Here is a 25,378-nt window from a genome sequence, read left to right as displayed (position 1 = left end):
CTTTTTAAATTCACAACCTGGTGTTTGTAAACCTTTAGTTGCATTTCAAGCAACAAATATAGTTTGGGCACTTCACAAATTAGACCTCACATAATTAATAGTTATTGACCAGTTTGTGTGTGAATTTTGTGATATCAAAATGTAATTTGTTGTGTATTTCACTGGTTTAATCCAGGGAAGAGTTTCAAGCTTGTTGAAGAACAGAATGTGAATCTGAAATTGGGCTACAGATTTGAACTCCCATATATTTTTATGCAATGCATTCTGTTTATGTTTAGTTAGCACTGACATACCAGCATTTCAACTGGAACAAATGTGTCTTTGTTCACCAGCTCAAGGGGCACAATATTAATCAAATGATGGACACTTTTTAAAGTAAATGAATACAAATTATACCCCAATGTAGAAGGGAATTACTGCTTCTCCCATAGGTTGAAATTATCTATTACGTATTCTGAACACTGAGAGAAGAGTGAGATATATTTATTCCACTTGTAAGTTCTCTATCATTCATCTTCCGGTTAGGAGTTTTTCCCTATTATTGTCTGATTGTTCACAAGTTTGCATTAATTATATAATTATGCACAGGTAGAAGTAACGAGATCTCTCAGTTTGTGACTAAAATAGTGCCATAGTATCCTATTCAATACAGGAATCTAACATGGTCTCAGCAAATAGATTTTTAAAAGCTCTATCTTTACAAGCTGAATTTGGCATTGCCTCCCTTCATTAAACATGTGCATTAGAAATGAATCTCAGAAATTAAGAAAATAGAATGAGGCAAGATGTTAGTAGATAGAGAAGTGGTGTTACTCAAGTTTACTGGACACTTCTGGGAATATATATGTGTTCATAATGACAGCTTCATTTGAACTCTGAGGAAGTAAAGGCATTCTATGAGGCCAAGGTGCAATTCATAAGGAAGGTTTGAAGTCCAACAATGTCGATTTTCCAACAAATTGCTGATCCCCAACTTCAAAATTATTAATGTTAAGACATTCAATAAAACACCAGTACTTTACATTTATATAGCGCCTTTCACATCACGAGGATGTCTCAAAGTGCTTCCCTGCAATCAAATCCATGAGTTATTTTCAGACCTCTTCAATCTAAGTGCTTTGCCACTGTTTTATTGAGAGTCAGATAATGTCAGAGCTGATGGGTGGCAGAATGCTGCTCAGCTACCATCTGTGGTGGGTCCAATAGCAAACAGTTGCATTATCTATCAGTCCTGACGCTACACTATCACTGACCTTTAAAGTTCAATTTTGCTGACCGCATGGTGAGAGAGGCTACAGAGCTGTTTGCTGATGAGCCACCACTGGCAGGTAAATGCTAAAGCAACATAAGTACATCAATTGGTCAGAGCAAGGTACCATTTATAGACATGAAAAGTAAATAGTTAGGATATACCAGTAAATCAAAACAAGTGCATCATGCCCCCCAAATGTTTATAATAATAATAATCCTTGCATTTGGTACAATGCTTTTCACATCTTCTAGACGTCTCAGAATATACTATAATGTGAACTGACTGTATATTTTGTGGGCGAAATGCGGCAGCCAATTGCGCACAGCAGTGTCCCATAAACAGTCATGGATTGAAGTGACCAAATTATTAATTTTTTTGTTGAGGGATTATTATCAGGCGTGTGGAATAAGGAAACTTGCCCAAGGTTTCCCCCTGCCGGAATCGAACCCAGGTTTCTCACTTGCAAGGTGAGTGCTCTAACCACTGAGATACAGGACTCAGTGTTTGTGCCTTTCATTGATGAAGAGAACGCTAAACTGGATCAAATTTAGGGCACGGTGCCACACTGTGAAATGTCCTCATTGTCCAAATGCTAACCCTTGTACTGTCAAATGTGCTGAGTTAATACTGCGTACACAATCCATGACTGTTTGTGGGACACTGATGTGCGTAATTGGCATTTCGCCCACAAACATATACAGTCAATTCACTTTGCAGTATATTTTGTAAAGCACTCTGAGACGTCTCAATGATGTGAGAAGGCCCTATATCAAATGCAAGGATTATTATTATTATTGATTCAGGTACATTCTGTGCAGAAGACAGGCTCCAACAATCAAGTACAAAGTTTGTATGGACTAGTAGACATGCCAATTACAGACACAGATTCTAGGCTTCCACCATCAGTGCTCGGGGTCCTGGTGCACAAACCTCTAGCCTCATGAGGTCAAAAATTCTTCCACAAGAGAATTAAATTCTTTAGCAAAGCGCAAGTGTAAGTGATGTTTTCCTTCTGGCATCAGGTGCAACCTGCAGACAGGAATAAATAAAGAATGGGTAAATGCTGTTTAGAAGGTGGTGAGGGCAACCAGCAGTTTTAAAGGAGTTACTGAGATGCAGATTATAACTTGCATTGCTTGCTTATTGCTTCTCTCAATACATATCTGTAAATTTGCTGACGTTTAGGCAATCCCATTACAAGTGGAAACCAACAAAGGTCAATGCAATTTACTGACAAGCCTAGAATAACGATCACAAACCTGCATGTGACTGCCTTACATATTGAATTATGGATGCTGCACAATGGAGACAGAAAACCAGAGGAAGGTGCGTTGGGGCATCATCAGCACCCCCTAGAGTGCAGTTTAATTAAATTACATTGAGGCTCGACTATGCAAACTCACTGCTTGTCAGCCTCCCCAACTCCTCCCTCCACAGGCTGCAGATCATCCAGAACTCTGCCGCCTTTGTCCTCTCTCGCACTAGGCTCCGTGACCCTATCATCCCCATCCTTGCCCAACTCCACTGGCTTCCCATCAGACAGAGGATACAGTTCAAGATCCTGGTACTCACCTTCAAAGCCCTCCATGGTCTTGCTCCCCACTACCTTTCTGACTTCTAACCATCCTGTTCACTCCCTCCACTCAGCGGGCTCCGACCTGCTTCACGTCCCCTGCCTTGCTCGCTCCACTATTGGCAGGTGAGCCTTCTGCCGATCTGCACCCACCCTCTGGACTCCATCCTGCAGTACCTCCCCACCTTCAAGACCCACCTCAAGACCCTCCTCTTCGATTGTGCTTTCAATCTCCCTGCTTCCTTCCCTGCCTTCCACTCTCTCCCACCCTGACCGCCAGCTCGGGCCCGTAACTCTGTCTGTCCAGTGCCTTGGGATGTCCTCCCAAGGTGAAAGGCGCTATACAAAGGTAATTTTGTTGTTGTTATTTAAGAATAGAATGAACAGCAGTTTGGAACCTGAGAGCATGTGGGCCACTTGCTCCCTGGTAAGAAGTGTGTGCTCAGCAGAATTAGAAGGGGAATAAAATAATAGGGAGGAAATGAAGATAGTAATTTATATGGCCTCAGTGCAAATAATAATATAATAATCCTGGCATTTGATATAGTGCTTTTCACGTCTTCTTGACATCTTAAAGCACTTCACAGAATAGACTGTAAAGTGAATTGACCGTATATTTGTGGGCGAAACGAAATTTGATCTTTATCCAAGTCATTCTCTACCCCCCGCCACCGCCAACCCCTCCACCACCCACCTCCATCTCTTTAAACTTGGTAATATTTTTTCCACAAACAAAAAAAGCATTATTGCAATCTAATTGAATTTGCTTAAAGGAATTTACAGCATTGGTTATTGCAGAATTGAACAGATTTACTATATTAATAATTTGCATTTATATTGTGTCTTTCTTATTTGAAAAATAAGCAATTTACAAAAATACTGTTGATTAGAAATTAAGTGAAGGTTGTTAGCATACTGGGCTAATCTGCATCAACAACATCCCATAAACAACAACCAATTCATATGAACTTGGAGATAAATTTGGATTAAGAATACAACCTCGAGAAAGAATCCACATTTCTTTGAAATAGCAACAGCAGGACAGTCCCTTTACATCCACCCAAACCACATGGCAGATTGTACAGAAATTAATAACACAATCAAAGAATGGGATGATGATGTGTGTAAAAAAAATGTACCTAATAGAGAATTTTGCTACGTTACTACATCCTGATATCAGGCACAATCCTATCACCTCTGTTCATCACACACAATGCTCTGGGGAATATGCTTTTCCATTAAGCAGCACATACCTGTTAGATTAAATTTACACCTATTGTTCCTCACCTTGAGTCCTCAATGTGCTTGTGCAGGTATTCTGTATGAAACCGGGAAACCATGGGATCCTTCTCACCATGAATTATCAGTGTTGGGCACTTTATTCGTGGAAGAAGATCTTGACAAATGTTTCCTACAATGATGATATTTAGGAGCTCAGTGACTAGAGAATATAACAAACGCCAAGTACCTACTGCAAAAAGAATAGTCAAGTCTCTTTAATCAAAATACAGTCAATCCCCTTTACAATATATTCTGTGAAGCGCATTGAGACGTTTCAACGACAAGGCGCTATATCAAATGCAAGGATTATTATTATTAAAACCGCTTACGTATTCCATCATGTCAATAAACTAACAATAGTATTGAAAAATAAAAATAGAAACCACTTCTATCACCATCAGAAACAGAAAATAGGTTAATGTTGCAGGAGACTTGTTTCTAGTTGAGAGGATGATTAGACAGGAAGAACACACTACAGAGGCAGTGGGCAGGCAGACTCTGGGATCTAGTGCTAAATGGGGGGTGGGGGGAAGAGTGGCTCACTTGACAAGAGTGGGGTAGGGGTTGAACAGCAGGCTGGATTTTAAAATAATAATCCCTGCAGTTGATATAACCAGCCTTTCACATCTCAAAGCTTCTCAAAGCACTTTGATGAGTGGAGGGCCTAAAGGTTGCAGTGGTAGGGTGGGGCTAGGTCAGGGAGGGATTTGAATGAAGCAGAAGATCTTGAATTTGCTCTGCTGAGGACTGAGGATCCAGTGGAGCCAAGCGAGGATGGAAAGATAGGCTCACAGAGCCTAATGAAGGAGAGGATACTCAATGTTGATTGCCTACATAACCCTAAATGTAATATACAGCAGTACATTAATAAGTAAACATGGCTTAAAAAAATAAAAGTACAGGTAAATTGCCTCATGGGTCAGGATCTCTGTTGCTGAAGTTACAATGGCCGAGATAGCAGCAAATTCCATTTGGAAATGTATGAGAAATTGAGCACCAGCTGCTGCTAATCTGGTGTGACAAAGGAGTTATGTATTAAGGGGATTTTGCTTTTCTTGTGGACAATGAGATTAGCTTCTTATGTTTCATTCGATGCTCTGGTTGCTGGTTTTAGGTATTATCTTGTGTGCTCAGGAGTGAGTCTTGCTGCTCTGAGCAATTGCCTTTGATACAGTTGCAAATTCATATTCTTCAGAAGTCTAATTTATTCCAAATTCATTTCTTCCTGAAACAACTGCTCAATTCCAAATGAATCCCAAATTGGGATTCTAGTCTTTTTTCTCCAAACATTACTAGACAAATTACGACCAAAAATAATCAAAGACAAGCTGTGTATCAGTATTAGAGAATATTTGTACGGTAGTTAATTTGCTGTTCACTATTTGTTTTATTAAAGTTGGAGACTTTTCTGTTCAATTGTTACAGATATAGGCTAGAAAATAGCTGTATCAGAAGAAGGTCTGAGGTGAGAGAAGGCCCCTGAATTAGCAACAGAAAAGAGAGAAACGAGGATTAGATCACGATAACAAATTGATAGACTAGAGCCACACTGTTTGCGAGTCACAGGGACAGCTGTGGGGGTTGTTTATGCCTGGAAACATTGATGGCAGCAAATCAAGAGGCAGATGACCAAGGAAGTGGTTAGGTGACGTGATGGAAATGGACAGGTTAAACGCCAAGCCTGCTATCATCCACCTAGAAGGTACACAGTGAACCAGTCACAAAGCTTCACTGGAGAATGCAGATAATATTAAGAATACTATCAACTGTATACCACAAAAATAACAACAAGATGACATTTGTATAGCGCCTTTCATGTTGGGAGGACGTCACAAAGCACTGGACAGGTTACAGCATTTCAGACCCGAGCTGGGGTCAAGGGGGGAAAAGGAAGGGGAGGGGAAGGGGAGTGATCGATGGCATGATCGAAGAGAGGGGTTTTGAGGCGGGACTTGAACAAGACTAAGGAGGGGGCGAGTGATTGGGGAATGGAACTCCAGAGGTTGGGGGCAGAGTGGCTGAAGGCTCTCCCGTCAATGGTGGGGCGGGTGGGTTGGGGGTCATGGAGCAGGCCAAAGCCGGCTGAACGGAGGGAGCGGGCTGGTTGGTAGGGGGTTAGGAGGTCACAGAGGTAGGGTGGGGTGTGGCCATTGAGGGCTTTGTAGGTGAGGACAAGGATTTTGAATCGGATCCTCTGAAGGATAGGGAGCCAATGGAGTCGGGTGAGAATTGGGGAGATGGGGTCACGGAGTTTGGTGCTGGGGAGGACACAGGCTGCGCAGATCTGGAATATCTGCAGCCTGTGGAGGGAGGAGTTGGGAAGGGCGACAAGCAGGACATTTGCATAGTCGAGCCTGGAAGTGATGATAGCATGAACAAAAGTTTCAGTGGCGTGAAGGGTGAGGTAGTGGCAGAGTTGGGCGATGTTACGGAGGTGAGAAAATGTAGAGCGGGTCATGGCTTGAATGTGGGGAAGGAAAGACAGTTGAGAGTCGAACAAGACACCTAGGTTCCTGACTGGCTTGGTGAGTTGAAGTGCGCAACCATGGAGGTTGATGCTGCCAGAACCTGAGGTGCAGAGACTCTGGCGAGAGTCAATCAGGAGGGCCTCAGTCTTGTTCACATTCAACTTTAAAGGCCAGTTTAGAGTTGAAAACATAGCCCAGCTCACCAAAACAAGAATAAATACCTACGAATGCAATAATATTACGTGCATTTGATATAGCACCTTATCATGCCTTCAAGAAATCTCAAAGCACTGCACAGAACAAAACAAGAAGATTACATTTGTATAGCCTCTCCTCCACCTTCAACTCCCTTGTCCCCCTGAAATCCAGAACCATCTACAAACCCACCCGATCCCCCTGGTACAACAACCATCTCCGCTGCTTAAAATCCAAACCCGGCTGCTCGAGGACAGATGGCGGAAAAATCCTACCACCTCCGTGCCTGCCCTCAGGCCTCCTCAATCTTCACATCCAATGCCAAGTACGAGGAGGTCATGGACTACTTTTCATCTAAAATAAACAACATCCGCCAGGTTGCCTCATCCACCTGCCTCTTATCACCCACCACTACGCCTCTCTGTCCCCCTCACCCTCCCCATCATCTGCTCCTACCACCACCCCCATCCTACATTCCTTCCTCCCCATCTCTCCCTCCTTCCTCTCACCCACCATCACCTCCATGAAACCCACCACCTGCTGCTTCAACTCCCTCCCCACCAACTTGCTGGTCACTCAGAGAAAGAAAAAAAAAGTATGTCATAGAAACCAGAGGAGAAGAGTAGAAAAGTGGAAACCCAGAGGAGAAAGTAGAAAATTGAAATCCAGAGAAGAGGAGATGAAATCAAAGACCTTTGTCACACCATCAAAGAAAATCAGTAAATTTAGATTGGCAAAACCTCCCCTTCATGAATTCATATTGGTTATCATTTATAACTTTATCTCTGCCGGGGTGCTCTGTGATTTTTACCCTTAATAAGTCTCCATAATTTTACCCACAATGGATGGAAAAAATTTACTGGGTATGAAGTTTACTTTCTAACAATAAAACTTTTGCTTGCTGTTAGCCCATCCATTGTATTTGTACCATTACAGTCTTAAACAGATCTTTGGCTAGGTCTATGTTGTAAGAGGATTGGAATGTTTTGGGGAATGTGCCTCTGTATAGAAAATTGGTATGGACTATGGTATTGATATATATGACTCCTATACATTATTTGTTCAGTACCATGTGGAACGAGAAGTTAGAATAATTTGAGATCCTTGATTATATTCAAGAATGATATTGCTGATTCTTAAATGTGTTATAAATTGTCACAGCAATCATATGTCATAACGGATGTCTTGTGTCAGGCTGGCTCAGTTGGTACGACTCGCACCTCTGGGTCTTAAAGATGTGAGTTGAATCCCCACGTTGGGTCGTGGAAGCCGTGGAGTCTGACATTCAGTGTAGTGCTGCAGGTGCCGTCCTTTGTATGAGATGCTAAACTGCTCTTTGCTTTTATCCTGAATAAGAATCTCCATAATTTACCCACAATGGATGTCAAATTTACTAGTCTTGTATTCTGGGTCTGTTTTGTTAACTTTCTTAAAAAATAGGAGTAACAACCGCCTTTCTCCAGTCCCCAGCATGCTCCAGTGTTCAGTGATTTGTGCCAGCATAATAATAATGATTATCTTGTCAGAAGCATGTCTCCAAGCACTTCACAGGATTGTACTGTGAAATGTGGTGACTATATTTATAAGCAAACAAGGTAGCCCAATTGCACACAACAATGTCCCACAAACAGGCATGAAATGAGTTACCAATTTTATTTGGGGGATTATTGGACAGGATATCAGGAGAAACTTCCTTCTCTTTTCGAATAGTGCCATTAGATTTTTAACCTCCACTTGAAAGGGCAGACGGGAATGCACATGTGGGACTTCAACCCACAACCTTCTGACTTAGAGGTGAGGGTCCTACCTCTGAGCAAAGCTGACCTCTGAGCAAAACTGAGTGAAATATATCAACCCTCTTTATTGTGCCAAAGGAAATGTTCACTACTCTAGAAATCTGGGGAGTTGTGATCAAAATGAGACACACAGATCAGTATGGTATGAAGGTGAAGATTTTTTAAAACATACAATAATAATCCTTGCATGTACAGTAATGTTTAACATTTATTGTTCCTCTCTTTTGATGTTACATGGGAATTTTAAAAAGTCAAACCAGTTCATGGGTCAGTTCTAAAATTAAGAGCACCAAACATTACAATACACATTTATATAGCATCTTTCGTGTCAGGAGGACATCCGAAAACGCATTCAGAATGCTGAAAGAGCACCTGAACTAGGGTGGGAGCCTAGGGGGTGTGTGAAGGGGAAAGATAAAAAGAAAGTTCTGAGAGGTATGTTTTGCATAAGTTGAACACACCAAAAATGGTAGTACATGATGGTTGCAACATCATGTTGAAAGCAACATTTTGTATCTAGAAGTGTATCAGAATTCAGTGAGTAATACAATTGCATTAAGGAATCCCTTAAAGACTTTACACAGAGTGATTTGCTGTTAAGTCATTTAATGCTAGTTTATTTACAATTTATTCCATTTGTTATAAATTCAATGTTAAAGAAACATAAGAATTATAAAACTAACCATCATGACATTCAAAAAACGAGCAGAACAATAGTTTTACATTCATTTTTATTGATAAAGTTTCAAAACAATCTTATTTATGAAAAGATTGTTCATAGTGCAAGCAATTTAACAACCCAAATGTTTTCTATATTCATATTTATTGGATCATATTTGTTAGCCATATTGATTGGCTGAGAAATGCAAACTCTGCTTCAGACCTTCTTGCTGCAGAAATAACTTTATACACACTGTCATTCAGGGAGAAGAGACTCTACCAAAAAAGAGAATACTATTGGTTTTGGTGTGCCTGATGAAAAATAGGAAGGGCCGATCAGCAGTAAATATCTCCTCTCTGGTCAACATACAAAACGAAGCTATTGCTGCGGTAGCAGCTGCTGCCTCCGTACCTTCCTCATTCACTTCCAGGAATGATTTGTGGACCACTCTGGACATATACAAGTCACGACATCCCGACATTCCAGAGAGATCTACTTTTGCGGAATCAAAAACATCCTGCATGCCTAAACTAGAAAGAATGGGCTTCAGTTCATAATTATCTTCCAGCTTAAACTTCGGCAGACGAACGTGAACTTCTACAGGCATGCAGTTTAGCTTTGTCCACTCCTGCAGGTTTTCCAATGTCAGCATTGTCTCCAGCTGGTGGTCCAAGTTAAAAACACATTAGCCACAAGGAGCAGATAACACTGGAACACCGGGACCAGAACTTGTACAAGACACCAAAAACCCACAATTTCTCATGGTCTTTGCCTTGGGACCACTTACTTTGCAATGTAGCTTTATGTATTTGCTCAAAGTGAGATATTCCACAAGTGCTTTGTCCATAGTTGAGATTCACAATTCCTAAATTTAGTCTTAATTTAAAAGCTGATGCTCTGCAGCTCTTTTCCAAATTAAATCTGAATCTTCTAATTTTCCAAACTTCTACACAATCTAAAATGCAAGGCTATGAGCATGAGAAGATCTGCACGTCACGTTTCTGTATCTAACCTCAGAGGTGCCAATGCAATGGTGGCATTATAGGTTGCTTATACTTAAAAAAATGTATACAGAGAATATTTTGCAGATAAATAATTAGAAATAAAGCTATTATATAGAAAATGATCATTGTAGAGTTTTCATAAGGTTATTAGCTCTGAAAATAAAGTATAATTATAACAGAGATGACATTTCCCATTACTTAAACTCTTGTATTCCTTTCTTAGTAACCAGTGCTGAAAATCAGGAACAGACCTGACCTATGTAAGCCAAAAAAAGTCTCAAAAACATTTGACACATGTAGCAGAGGACAACTGAGCTGAGATTATTTTTCAAAGCAGGGAGACAAGCAATGAGATAAAGACAATTGATCATAGATTAAAATCTGGCCAAGACCCAATTCCTTTAAATTTGCATCCTCATTGAGCTTGGTGTTTTAGATTACAATTATGTTGCTAATCAAATTCTGTAATATTTTTTGACCAAACTAAATAATGGCCCATGAATTATTGGCAATAGTTTCCTGCAAATAATACAAATGCCATCCTTCTAACCTGCTAACAAACTTGGGCTAGTGCTCTTCAGTCTTGAGAAACAACAAATCAGAGGGGACCTCATAAAAGGTCTACCAAATATGAAATAGGATTGAGAAAGTAAACCCAGAACAACACATTAAGATGCACCAATACAGTAAGACAAGGGGTTTAGAGTTACAAAGGGCAATTTCAGAACAGATATAAGGAAGCTTTTTTTCTTTACCCAGAGGGTAATTAACAACTGGGGTTGAAGCCACACACCCCCAAGGCTCCCACCCTAGCTCGGGTGCCCTTTCAGCATACTGAATGCGCTTTCGGATATCCTCCTGACATGAAAACCAACTACTGTATAAATCCTTTTATTACAGTTTGTTACAGGTTTGTGATCAACATTGCTTAACTATGGGATAGAATCTGGTACATACATATGTGGAGTACGATTCTGTGTAATATGTCCAAACTCTTTTTTAAAAAAAGTTAGAAAGATATTCTACCTGTTTTAGTCCAGGGGAGCCATCTTCATTGTCATCGGGTAACATGATGATCATACTTAGCTCTTTCCCAACATACGGAAGCTCAAGAACTTTGCACTTAACTTCGGGAATGTAATTGAAGCGGAATTTTTTCATCAGGTACATCATTTTCACTGTCCTGCTTTCATTCTGCAGTAGGTAAAATATATGAAAATAACCTTTTTGAAATGGAATTGTGGAAAACCATCTCCATAAACAGTCGTACTTGAAAAAATGGTGCAAAAGGTTTACATAGATTTTCATAGAATATACAGCACAGAAACAGACCATTCAGCCCAACGAGACTGGGCCGGTGTTTTGCTCCACACAAGTCTTCACCTACTCCTTACTCCCTCCCATATCTTTCTCAACCTTCTTCCTCATGTACATTTATCTTCCTCTTAAATACATCTATGCTATTTGTGTGGGAATAGCTTTTAAACGATTCAATATCTCTTGAGTTGAGTGTAGGCATTATATTGTAAATGACAATTTTTTTTTAATAAAAGGAAAGATTCCATGAATAAAAGGCATCAGGATATTTCTCCTCAAGTTATTTTTTGCTGTTAATTTTTTCTCAGCACACAAGGAAGAAAAAAAATGCCCATTGTTAAACTAGGAGTGGAGGAATGAACAGATACTCCTGGGAGAACATCCACTTGCAGTCGAGAAAACCTCTTTGTTCTTTGGCGCTCACATATTGGCTGCTGGTCCAGAGAGAACAAAGGGAAGCTGACACCTACAAAAACAGCTTGCACTTACATAGCGCCCTTCATGCAAGGTAGTGTCTCAGAGCACTAAACAGTGGCGGAGCCTAACTCTGAGCCAGGGGAGTGGGGAGGTGGCCATAATCACAGTCAAAGAGGAAAGGACTTGAAAGAAAAGAGAGAGGGGGCAAAGCAGAGGCATTGAGGGAGAGTGATCCAGAGTTTTGGGGCGAAGTGGCTGAAAGCGCAACCTGTGATGGTGGGGTGGAGTTTGTGAGGGACAAGCAGGAACCCAGAGCCAGTCGAGGGGAGGAGCCAAGTGGTGGATTGGGGATTAAGAAGGTCGGAGAGGTAGGAAGGTAACAGGGAGTGAATGGATTTCAACACGAGTGTGAGGATCTTGAAGTCGATCCATTCGGTGATGCGAAGCCAGCGAAGGCTGGCCAGAATTGGTGAGGTGTGGGTACGGAATTTGGTCCGGGTCAGTATGCAGGCGGCAGAGTTTTGAATGAGCTGGATCTTTTGAAAGGTGGGGCTGGAGAGACCAGTGAGGAGTGCATTGGAGTAATCTAAGCGGGAGGTGGCAAACAGATGCACAAAGGTTTTGGTCGAAGGTGGGCAATGTGGCGGAGGTAGAAGAAGGGGGTCCTGGTCAGGGAATGGATGTGGGGGAGGAAGGATAGCTGGGGGTCGAACCGGACCCCTAAGTTGCACACTGGTTTAGTGAGTCTGAGAGAGAGCCCAGGGAGGTGGAGGAGTTTAAATCTGACCAAGCCAAGTGGTCAGATCTAAACTCCTCAACCTCCCTGGGCTCTCCCTCAGACTCATCGAACCAGTGCGCAACCTAGGCATCCGGTTCATGGGCTGTTGTAGGAAGCTGCCAAGCTTGGAGAGACTATAAGTACCTGAGCAGCGTGGGAACCGTGGGTGGGACTAAAGCAGAGGGAATGTAGGATGCAGAACAGACATTCTTATTAATATGAAGTCAAGTTCATATTAATAAGAATGTCAGGGAAGGAACTTGCCACATAAAAGGGATTTAATTTAACCCCTATTGTACTAGTCAACATTAAATAAGATTTTCAAAAATGAAATATTCATATAATTAACATCTAAACTGATATTTAGGAGTCCTGTAGCTCAGTGGTTAGAGCACTCGCCTTACAAGTGAGAGACCTGGGTTTGATTCCTGGCAGAGCAAAACCTTGGGTAAATTTCCTTACTCCACACACCTAATAATAAGCCCTCCAAATCAAAAAAAAATTGGTCATTTTCAACACTACTGCTGTGCGCAATTGGCTGCCGCGTTTCGCCCACAAATATACGGTCAATTCACTTTACAGCATATTCTATGAAGCACTTTGTGACATCCAGAAGACGTGAAAAGCGCTGTATCAAATGTAAGGATTATTATATTTATTATTTATTTCTCACATTTTAGGGTGAGCAGGAAAATTAGGGGGAAAAAACATTGAACAAGACAAATCCATAAAAAGAATCAGCTACAGGAGGGTGGTGGCAGGGCAGGTAAATGGGAGTGAAAAAATTGCTCTCAAGGGAGCCAGTACAGACGTGGTGGACTGAATGACCTTCTTCTCTGCTGTAAACAAATTCTATTGTTAAAAATCAAAGTAAAACAAACCTAGTGCAGAATCAGTATTGGTAATTTTGGCAATTTATACATGAATTACTATATATAGGAATTGTATATAGAATTCCATTATAAAGGCATAACAAAGTGATTGGTAATTTTGACAAATGTGATATGATATACTCCAACCATTTAATAATGCCTTTATAATGGAAATTCCACTACAAACATACAACAATTCTTTTATGTTGTAATTAGATATAAATTGTCTACAACAACTTGCATTCATGGATCACCCTTCATGATTGAATGCTTCACAGAGACTGGGCGGATACTGAGCAAGGAAAAAAGAGGATGGGGAGGGGAGAAGTGACGGTAGGGCAGTCAAAGAGGTAGGTAGTTAGGCATTAGATAGAGATGGGCGAGACCGAGGGGTAGAGGGTGGGAGTTTCAGGGCATAGTTGCCGAAAGTTCATCCATCAATGGTGGGATAGAGGGTGCAAGGGATGCTGGACAGGCCCAAATTTTTGAGCGGATGGTAGATGAGAGAGTGGGTAGGAGAAGATCAGAGAGATAAGGAGGTCGTAGAGTGTGAAGTGGTTTATAGGTGAGGATACGAATCTTGAAATTGATCTATTGGGACATAGGACCTTGGCAGTCTAAATACCTTATTAAGTTTGAATGGCATCTCCTCCGTTAGTTTTTCATCAAATTTCTCAGCCCAACTTCCTTTGAAGTAGATGGCATTCACCAGGACCAGTTTCGTGAGATGATCCACTGAGCCATGAGCCAGCAGGTCTTGGATCTTACCTAAATAGAAGTATATTCAATACAATAATTCACAACAGAAGTGAATGTCTGGGACGTCCTCCTGACGTGAAAGGCGCTTTATAAATGGAATCTTGTTGTTGTTGTTGTTGTCTGCATAAACATGCCCCTCAAAATAGTTGGGTATCTTTAGGAATTTAATACAATTTAAATTTGGAATTTCAAAATGGAGAGAAAAAATATACAAAACATGTTCTAAGGGTTAAACATTGGCCACACCTTTCAAAATCATTCAAAATAAAACCCTTACCTCTGAAGATTTGCTAAAAAGTTCAGTTTTGACCCCACCCTTGAGTATCAGTTAAAGCAGAAGGTTCTTAGAATTATGCAAATCCTAAGCAGAACACAGACAGATTTTACCATTGAATAGTGTTATATATCTCCTTTGATCGCGAAAAGTTTGTTTCAGGTCCAGCTGTCAGTATCGCTCCCATTTCACTCACTGTCAAGCACTCTTGTGATTACAAGGATTAACAATTGTTTACCATTGGCTTGACAGCAATAAATTAAAGTGAAGAGATACCTCTCCAACTGCCTTATTCTTTATCAATGTCTCAATCAATGACAGTGAGCTAAATGACAGAATGTTTTATAAGGATTGCCTGGTTAAAAATAAACATTCATAGACACAATATCCTTAGTCAAGCCTACCGCAATGTGACAATGTGATCCCTTTTTATATCAGGGTTCCTGCACATTTGAGTTCCTAGAAATGTTAAACAAGCTGCAAAGATGCCAGTGTAAACCCAATAAACTGGAACCAACTTGTTTGTTAATTATAAATTTAGTGTTTTTTTTTAAATTTGTTCACTATTGCCCTCTGCTCCTGTTCAGGCCCCCTCAGGGTGGGGTGTAGTTCTACAGGTGCTGGTTGCCCACCATGGCCCTGCCCAAGAGACCATAGTTAATGTGTGAGCCTTGGCAGTGAATGACAGCAGCCACTCGACTGAGTCATTTAGCTTACAGTCATTGATTCAGCAAAGCCTGACCTCTCGTCACCTGGCTTTCATGTCGGGAGAACATCCCAAGGTACAGTCAGGGTTTAGGAAGGACCCGAGCGGGGATGGGGTGGGATCAGGAAGGGTGTAGGGCAGAGAGGGTAGGAAGGCAGCCGAAGGCACGGTCAAAGAGGAGGGTCTTGAGGCATGTCTTGTAGGTGGTAAGGGAGGGAGCGAGACGAGGGAATGTGAGATGGAGTTCCACAGGGTGGGAGCAGAGTGGCTGAAGGACCAACCTCTGATGGTGGGGTGGCCCAGGCGGGGGAAATTGAGCAGGCCAGAGCATGCTGAGCGGAGGTTGATAAGTGGTTAGCAGGTCAGAAACAGATGAAACAGATCCTGCATAGATCATCCATTCTTTTTTTTCCCCAAAAGACAAAATATTTGTACTTTCATTTCTTCATAATTGCAACTTCTAGAAACTTACCTTCAGTCTGGTCCTCCACCCATTTATTGATCTCTTGCCTTGCCTCATCTGCAGCACTAAGAAAATTAACTGGAAGCAGGTTTGCTCCATACAATTTAACACAGGTTTGAATGAACTCCTGTATAATAGAGATAAGGAATGTTAGGCAGTACCACCCAATTCAGAATCATTGCAAGTTCAAGAGTTATAAATCAACAGATACACATTGGCGACTACAAAGCACTTCAGCAGCATCAGCCTTTCTGCCTCCACTCTCTGGGATTCCATCCTATAGTCCTTCTGACTCGCTCCCTCAGTCACTTCTTTCAAGACCTTCGATCATCTTTCACTTCCAATAACTCCCTCAGCTCCCATCCTCAGTTCGGTGCCAAGCTAGGACTGTTAAGAGTCTTGGGACATACCCTCAATGTATGGCGCTATACACATGTAAATTTGTATTGTTTGTCACTGCTGTATGGTCATCAGCAAAATGTTTTGTGCATCTATATGGCACCCAGTCATGAGATTGCAGCTCCAATGGGATTTTGGTCCAAGCCAAAGTCTTGAGCCTCAGATAGGCAGTGGAACAAGATACTAACATCCCCGTTATAACTTGGAACTTACTTCAAAGAAGTTAAAGGTTTTCTCTCCGTACAGTCGGTTGGCGGTTTTCAGTACATATAGAGCACCAGCTTTGTTGATGTCAGATTGCAGTGTCTGGAATCCGGAGTGGAGATCAGCTACTTGGTCAAAGTGGAGGACCTGTTACCAGAACAATGAGAAACAAAATCAACAGTGAGTATCGTGGTGAGAAACATTAGTCCACAAAACATATAGTCACTGCACTCTATAGTGAAGCACCTCAAGACATACCCCTGTAAGGATTAATTCTTCTTCTTATTATTATAATAATGGTTAATGCAGCAAAGTTACCATATTCAGTTCTTCATTACAGTATAAACAAAACATTAACTTTTAAAAAAAATCTAAAGTATTCATCTTCCATTTCTAACTCCCTTGCAAGAATCTGAGGCCCAAAACATCACCATATACACAGAATTTCGCCCACAAATATACAGTCAATTCACTTTACAGCATATTCTGTGAAGCGCTTTGAGACGTCTAGAAGATGTGAAAAGCACTATATCAAATGCAAGGATTATTATTATTATTTTTATTAGATGTACCTAGGTCTCTTCGAGAAAGAGTCAAGAGTTTCCAATGGTGAAAGGGAAACATTGACAATTCTGGTCTGTGCCACTAGATAGAGCACTTTATGCAATTTAAAAACACCATTTTGAGAAACAGGCAATAAAATTCCACCACAGTGGAAAACCCTAATCTTCCCACAGAGGATGTCATAGAAATGAAAAGTTTAGCAAAAAAGTTGAAGAAACCATCTATAATAATAATAATCCTTGCATTTGATATAGATCTTATCACCTCTTCGAGACGTCTTAAAGCGCTTCACAGAATATACTGTAAAGTGAATTGACTGTAAATTTTGTAGGCGAAACCCGGCAACCAATTGCACATAGTAATATCCCACAAACAGTCACAGATTGAGTGTCTAATCTACCCAGCGAGAATGTATATAGAAAACTATACAGGAGAACCCCGTTATAATATGCTGCTTTGTGTCCATAAGCCCAAAATCGCATACTAATGGGGTGCAGTCAAAATGGCCACCACATCATCACTTCCTGTGCACTGTGTACGTGCAGGAATGTCAAACATTAACTTGTGGATCCAATGCATGACTGCAGTATAGACAAAACTGGTTTAGCCTGATGCTTTCTACTTAACTATACAAAAGTTCTTATTAGTAGGTGGGAGCTTGTCTCATGATGAAGCGCGAAGCGCTTTGGGACGTCCTCCCGACGTGAAAAGCGCTATATCAAATGCAAGGATTATTATTAAGAACTAAATATTTAAATAGTATTGGCCAGGCATATTGATATTATATTATATAATAATGCTGAAATAGAACTATTATTTTATTAACACCATATCACATTGAAATATCACAGAGTAGAAGCTGTCAGGTGTCTGAACTGTTTTTATAACTAAACTACGGCAAACATTTTCAACAGCAAAGTCCCACAAACAGCTGTGAGGTGAATGATCAATTTATCTGAACAGCAGGAATTGTGTCAATGAACCTTCAGCGTCCATCTGAAGAACAGACAGATGGGACTGCTCAATACTTCATTCACCTCTGTCAATGCAGTGCGGCCCAAAAATTGCACAATAGTTTCAGCCAAATAGTAACACTAGAAATGTTTCTACATTGAAAGATCTCACGAAGAGAGAAATTCACACTGGTATCAAACAATATTACCCAATACTATTCCAAACTTCATTTGTTAGATAATGGACAAAGATAAGAGTGGAACTAAGGCAAATCATATTATTCACTGTTCCTATTTCACTGGGTTGCAACACATTTTCTGTTGACCTTTAGTATTGTTTCCATGAGTAATTCTCTTAAAGGTACAAAATACAATGGCGTAATGTTTACTTATTATTAAGCGATGCAGAAATTAGAGTACATTGAGCAATTTCAAGACACAAATCATTAAAATTGTTGGCGAAAATATGTCTGCATGCATTTGTAGAGCTTCAGCAAATTCCTGAAAATTATTTTCTAAAAGCATACTGATTGTGTTTGTTTGCACGCCTCTATATATGCACCAGATGTAAATTTCACTTTGTCTCAGCCTGGGAGCCTATTTGCCTTATAATTTAACATTACTCAGAATCAATTTAGAAACTAAAATAAACCAACTTCCAAATGAAGTCAAAATTTAAATCTTCCACAATTTTGCAATCTTAAATTTTTAGATAAAATGGTCTTATGGGCTAAGACAAGATAGAATGTGCAGCCTCTGATGGCTCCTTTTCATAAATTTGCAATCATATTTTAACCATAGCACATTAAATTTGCCAACAAGATAATAATAGTCCTTACATTTGATATATCACATCTTCAAGACATCTCAAAGTGCTTCACAGTATATTCTGTAAAGTGAATTGACTGGATATATTGTAAGCGAATCGCGACAGCCAATTGCCTTCAAACAATCATGGATTGAGTGACCAATAATGGGGCGAACAAGGCGAGGGACGTGAAGCAAGTCGGAGTCCACTGAGCAGAGAGAGTGAGCAGGATGGTAGGGGCTAGGAGGTCGCAGAGGTAGGAGGGTGCAAGACCTTGGAGGGCTTTGAAGGTGAGGACCAGGATTTTGAACTGTACCCTCTATGTGATGAGCAGCCAGTGGAGTCGGGCGAGGATGGGGGTGATAGGGTCATGGAGCCTAGTGTGGGAGAGGACACGGGCTGCAGAGTTCTGGATTACCCCCGGAAAAGCAATCCGTCAATTTACTAAAAACTGGGTTCCTACTTACTGCTAGATAAACAGCAGTGTATGGAGTAAGGAAACTTGCCTTGCAGGGAATCCAACCCAGGTGTCTTGTGTTAGCATAAGGTGTGCAAAATTAACATACTAACAATGGGTCAAAATGGGTGAGAGGTCATGGAACATGTGATCATGTAATTATGGAGTCAGTACAAAGAAAGAGGGTTGAAGGAAACATATGATTGGATATGTTAATGAGGGATTGTAACATATTCACCAACCATTGAATGCTGTAAGATAGGGTATGTAAAATAACGGATTGTAAATGACTGACAAGAGATTGGTGGAAGGCATAGAGGGAGTGGAATGAGAGTATAAAGATAGGGAGAACAAAGAACGAGGAGAAGGAAAAGATCGGAGCAGCACGAGTGAAGACTTGATGGAAGATCAAAAGCTTGAATAACCAGACAAGACAGATTGGAACCTCGGTTGCTGAACGTCTCGTCCCGCGGTAGCATTGCTTTGTTGTAATCCCTCCATGGTGTAACTTTATAGAACTAGTAAAGTTTGGCTAAACAGATTTTGCCTAAACGGAATGCTGGGTGACCTTTCTTGATACCTAACACTTGCTTGCGAGGCGAGTGCTCTAACCACTGAGCTACAGGACTCCACAGAGATAGAGTGAATACACTTTACAAGAAATCCTATGAAGTCCTTTGAGACATGCTCCCAAAATTGAAAGGTGCTATATCAAATGCAAAATTCTTATTATGAATTAGTTGTATTCTGGAATTGATGATTTATACTTCTGTATTTCTATTGTGTTGCTTTTACAGAACAATTTTAACAAACTAATTGATTTGTCCACAATACACCAACAAGCTTGGCTGAGAACATTTGTCATTCTTCGCATTTAAAGAATCAAATAGAATTGAATTCCCATTTAACAGTACAGTAGAACCATATTATAAGAGTGTCTCACGCTCATAAAATACCAACTCACACCAAAAATGAGATGTGTTAGCTGTTTTCACCATAAATACACCCAGCTGCCAGCATGCTTTTTAGGCTGGTCACCACCAGAAAAAAGGCTGACTGTAATGATTCTCACAAGTCTGGTGTATAAGGTAACTATTTTATTCTTAACTCCACCCAAAAATCCACATTTAGTTGTTCTCACAGAATCCCTTTTTATACTTCCTGGTCTTCTTTCATTGGAACCCACTTAATTTTCTATCTCCTCGTTAAGGGTTATCCAACATTGACCTCAGGGACATTCAGGTCCCCACTGCCAATATCAATTCCTCTGTATCATGAATGCCCAAACCAGACAACGACATGAACAGTGATCTGATGTCCATGAAGGTGATCTTTGTTTAGCGCTGGAAAATAAAATGGCTGAATTCTGGGTCATCAGATCTTTGCTTTTACAGACTTGCACCTACATCTTTTGAAAAAAATGATTTAATACAAACCTTTGCCATCTGAGACGCAGTGTTATTTTTTGCTCCATGATAAACCATGGCCAAAGCAGTTGAGATGCTCAATGGGGAAAAGAAGATATTGCCAACTTGATTTGTTTCACTCAGCTTCCTGAACACATCTAGAGTGAAATGGGTATTCACTCTACTCAGATCCTCCATGGTTGAAATCTACAAGAGAAAATAAAACACAAAATTATTTTATAGAACCAAATACAAATTTATCAATGCCTTTTATATTAGGAGGACTTTGTGAGAATGTGAGAAATTTAACAATAACATTAACTCACTTTCTCCATAGATGCTGCCTGACCTGCTAAGTGTTCCCGGCGACTTCTGTTTTTATTTCAGATTTCCAGCATCCGCAGTATTTTGCCTTTTATTTAACAATAATGACTTGGCACTCATGCTGAGGGTGGGGAGGGGAAAGATAACTGGATCATGGAAACGTGACAACACAGAAATAGGCTGTCTGCCCATCAAGCCTACGCAGGTGTTTTTCTCCATATGAGCTACTTATCTAATCCCAATCTCCTCATTAATCATACAATTTTTTCACATGGCTCTTTTCAAACATCCATCTATTCTATTTGATTAGAATCCTCTTAGGAAGTTTATCTGTTCCCTTTTGCAGTCCGCCCAATTGGAGATAAAAGTTGGCCTATAAAAAGTCACAAGCTTGGTAGTGTTCTCCTATAATTCAGCCACATCTATCACCATAATGATTGCTCAAGGTTTTGAATCCTTTATTGTTGCGTTGTTGCCACAGTGATAAAACAAGGATGATTAATAATCATCATAAAAATAAAGATTTCTATGTCAAGAAACATTACACTCCCAGTGAGGCAAAAAAATCCCTTATCACACTAACTAATAATTGCACAACATGATAGGTGGTTCTAAGGGGACCAGCAGATAACTTGCGCTCATAAACATGAAATCATTTAATGATAATAATAATAAAAATAAGCATTGCATTTGATTTAGTAGCTTTTAAAATGGGAGGACCTCTCAAAGTGCTTCACAGGATTTACTGTAAAGAGTAGTGACAGTGTATTTTGTTGTCGCTCACAAATATACAGTAATTCACTTAACAACATATTCTGTGAAATGCTTTGAGACGTCTAGAAGACGTAAAAAGTGCTATATCAAATGCAAGGATTATTATATTATTATTAAAGGCAATAGCAGCAGCTAATTCCATTCAACCATTCACAAATAAAGAGTCATGAAAATACAAAACTATTGGGTTTAATGATATGTTGGATATTTAATTACACTGCTCATAGGTGTGAAATGAGGCCTCCTCATCATTTGGTTGAAACGTTAAACCAAGGTTTCTGTCTGCTTGTTAAGATGGGCGTTAAAGACACATTTTTTGAAAAGGGAATTTCTCCCAGTTTCCTGGCCAAAAATCCCCAGATAGGGCATTCTCTTCACGGCTGGTTGTGAGACATTGCTGCGTGCAAATGTCCTACGACCAGCCGTGTTTGCTTGCCAAATACAGGATCACTCCACAGTAAATTCTGTGAAATATTTTGAGATATCCTTCTGACAAGAAAGATAGTATATCAAATGCAAGGATTTTTATTTATTATTGTAAATATGATTATTACAACTCCAAAAAGTACTGCTGCATTTACCCCATTGATCTATTTCCACACCAAGATTTTGAGTCCTATAATTGCCCTTGCTGCTCTCTTCTGAATTAATGTGCATCTCTAAATCTGTGAGTGTCATGGAGCATGGGACACAAGAAGAAAATCAAGAAGCCTCAACCAAGACTAAAAAGAAGACATTTATTTATTCCCTCCCAATAAAGCATTAGATTATGTCAAACTCCCAGGAGTAAATGCTGAATTGATAGAAAAAAATATAAAGGCTCATTGTTGAATATGTCTGAGTCTTGGATGAGTACAAAGTATTGGAATAAAAAAACTTTATTTGTCCACAACAACTGCCGATAACCAATTTCCAAATTAAAACCATTTGACACTGGCATCATGAAAGTCACTCAAAGGAAGATCAACCAGAATTTTTACCCTCTATTCTATTGGTGGCTTCCCAAGCTTTCTATCCTAGTATTATTGACTAAGCCCTTCCATATTGTAACTCTTTCAAAATCATTTTCTCTTGCTTTCCTCTCTTCCTGCCTTTAAAATCCTGTTTAAAAATATCTCTACAATTGTGCCTTCAATTAACACCCTTAAATTTTCCCTTTTTACAAGATCACAAGAGTGGCTCAGGTGCAGAAAACTTCCAGAACACCCACCCTACTGTCTTCCCATCAAAGCACCAGAGCAAACCACTTTTCTTAAATGCTCCATTCCCTAACGGATTGTTATGATTGGAAGAATCAACCTATTATAATGCTCCTCAAATGGTTTGAGCCACTGTTTGCTACTTCAAAAACTGATTGTGGTTCTGTATTCCCTTTTGTAATTCAGATTGACAATCCATAAACCCTCAACTACTCCTCAAAAACATTTTCCCAGAGAGGCTGAAGATCCTATCCAGGAAGACTTAGATTCTCTTACAAAGCAGAATGTGGTGCAACCATGTCACTCCACTTGTAATAATCCAATAGAGTTGGTAAAGAAACCGAACAGATCCTGGCGCCTTACGATTGACTTTAGAAAGTTAAACAAATGTACTCCTGCAGCAGTTTTTCCTGCAGATGGACATATTCTCCAGATTCCCTCCGGCAGCTAAAGTGCTTTCCTCACTAGATCTGTCAAATGGAGTCTGAACACTCCCTGTCCATCCTGACTCTCGGTACAACAACAACAACAAGATTCCATTTATAGAGCGCCTTTCACGTCGGGAGGACGTCCCAAAGCGCTGGCTTTTACTTTTAAAGGTTGTCAGTTTACAAGGAATAGAATGCCCCAGGCTTTCCATAATTCACCTGTAATGTTTCATGTCTTTACGAAAATGAACCTGGACCCTCTACGTTTGGAACTATCTGTTTTGCTCTCTGTGGATGATATTTTATTGGCGATCCCACATAAACAGTCACATCTGCAAATGCTTCAAACATTGTTCCCAGTGATCCTAACAGCTGGAGTTAAGTTGAATCTTACAACAGCTCAGTTGGTCACAAGACACACATAGACTCACACACACATACACACACACACACACACACAGTATACCAGATACAGTGTTCTATTAGGGATTTGGGGAAACACTCCATGAACTTACCTTCCCTCTCGATTGTACACACAGTCCTGAGGAAACTCAACGGTGGTGAGTCACCCTGAGACAGACACCCTCTGCGCCTATACGGAAATGTGCATTTCCTGACTGGTGGGGAGGAACCTCCACACTATGCAGTGTGTGTGCCTGAGAACCAACCAACCAACCTACCTACCTACCTACCTACCTACCTGTCTGTCTGTCTGTCTGTCACTCGGTGTCTCTGGCGATCTCTCCACTCCCTCCTGCAGCGAACTCGCCTTTTAACAGCGAGTTGCAACCAGCGAGGTGGAGGCGGCCACTGTCCATCACCCAAGGAGGCGGTCCTGCCCTCTCCACACACTCTGTCTGCGCTGAGCAGCAAAGAGCATCAATCTCCTCCTCGGAAATTTCTTGCTGTGACTGACAGCAGCGTCCCTAAAGCATGCACCAGCTTGCACCAATTCTCAGTCACTAGAGCCCAGACTTTATTGCAAGCAACACGAATCTCTTTGGCGTGAAAGCGGTTCCTCCATTGACAGTGGTAGAACGACTCAAAGCTCCGTTTTACATGTAAATAATTATCTTTGCATTTGATGCAGAGCCTCTCGGGTCCGTAATTCCGTCCAGTACCTTGGGACGTCCTCCCGATGTGAAAGGCGCTATACAAATCTAATTTTGTTGTTGTTGTTATCACCTCGTTGAGAAGTCTCAAAGCGCTCCACAGAATATATTGTAAAATGTATTGACTGTATTTTGTGGGTGAAACGCAGCAGATAATTGCACACAGCAGTATCCCACAAGCAGTTGTGGATTAGGTTGACCAGTTCTTTGGAGGGATTATTACTCCTGGAAAGCGATCCGCCAATTGACTAACAACTGGGTTCCTACTTATTGCTAGATAAAAAGAGGCAGGTTATAGCTTTGCCAACATCGTCTCTCACTTCCGTCATGTTGAAAATGAAGCCCACCACCTGCTCCCTCGTCTCCATCCCTTACCTCTCCTTATCTCCCTGCTCCATCTCCTTTCCCCTCCAACAATAGATATTATAAACCTCTCCTTGTTTACTGGCACTGTTCCCACCCCCTTAAAAACAGCAGTCAGCACCCTCATCCTCAAAAACCATTTCCTGGACCCATTTCTGCTCTCAAATTACTGCCCCACCTCCAACCTCCCTTTCCTTTCCAATGTTCTGGAATGAGTCGTCACTTCCCAGCTTCGCTCCTTCCTCTCCTACCATTCCCTCTATGAATCCTGCCAATCAGGTTGCCGTGCTGCCCACAGCACAGAGACAGCTTTGGTCAAAGTGACAAATGACATTTTGTCCACCTGTGACCAGGGATCCCTCCGTCTCCTCAACCTCCTTATCCTCTCCGCCGCCTCTCTTCTCAGCTCAATCTTCACAGTTCTGCCCTTGACTGGTTCAAATCTTACTTTTCCCACCATCTCCACTTTGTCTCCATGTATGACTTCTACTCCAACTTGTGCAGCGTTCCTCAGGGCTCTGTCCTTGGCCTTCTCCTGTTAAATATCTGCATGCTTCTCTTGACGACATCG

At 40.8% G+C, this 25,378-nt stretch overlaps 1 protein-coding gene across 3 annotated transcripts; it reads right to left on the bottom strand.

Moving 5' to 3' along the window:
• Nucleotides 1-8,755: 8,755 nt before the first annotated feature.
• On the bottom strand, nucleotides 8,756-24,179 carry LOC103184558 (leukocyte elastase inhibitor). 3 transcript variants are annotated; one of them, XM_007902634.2, is made up of 7 exons: nucleotides 24,033-24,179; nucleotides 20,638-20,814; nucleotides 16,429-16,566; nucleotides 15,826-15,943; nucleotides 14,240-14,382; nucleotides 11,257-11,424; nucleotides 8,756-9,887 (listed from the first exon to the last, which is right to left on the bottom strand). In XM_007902634.2, the coding sequence occupies exons 2-7, from the start codon at nucleotides 20,803-20,805 to the stop codon at nucleotides 9,486-9,488; spliced, it is 1,137 nt and encodes a 378-aa protein (XP_007900825.1). In that variant the 5' UTR covers nucleotides 20,806-20,814; nucleotides 24,033-24,179; the 3' UTR covers nucleotides 8,756-9,485. The 3 variants fall into 3 exon arrangements, with proteins under 3 accessions (XP_007900825.1, XP_007900824.1, XP_007900823.1); XM_007902633.2 differs by lacking the exon at nucleotides 24,033-24,179 and adding an exon at nucleotides 23,848-24,024; XM_007902632.2 differs by lacking the exon at nucleotides 24,033-24,179 and adding an exon at nucleotides 20,934-20,948.
• Between the last annotated feature and the right edge of the window lie 1,199 nt (nucleotides 24,180-25,378).

This window comes from Callorhinchus milii, unplaced genomic scaffold (assembly GCF_018977255.1).
Source record: "Callorhinchus milii isolate IMCB2004 unplaced genomic scaffold, IMCB_Cmil_1.0 Scaffold2, whole genome shotgun sequence".
NCBI classification, from domain to species: domain Eukaryota; kingdom Metazoa; phylum Chordata; class Chondrichthyes; order Chimaeriformes; family Callorhinchidae; genus Callorhinchus; species Callorhinchus milii.
The sequence above is the reverse complement of the archived record's forward strand: the minus strand, read 5'-3'. Positions and strand labels throughout refer to the sequence as shown.

Excerpts from the sequence above, each read along its gene's own strand:
- LOC103184558 (XM_007902632.2), bottom strand. Across the intron at positions 16,567-20,637 it reads CTGCGTCTCAGATGGCAAAG|GTCCTCCACTTTGACCAAGT; the intron begins GTTTGTATTAAA and ends TTCTGGTAACAG. Across the intron at positions 15,944-16,428 it reads AAACCTTTAACTTCTTTGAA|GAGTTCATTCAAACCTGTGT; the intron begins GTAAGTTCCAAG and ends TCTATTATACAG.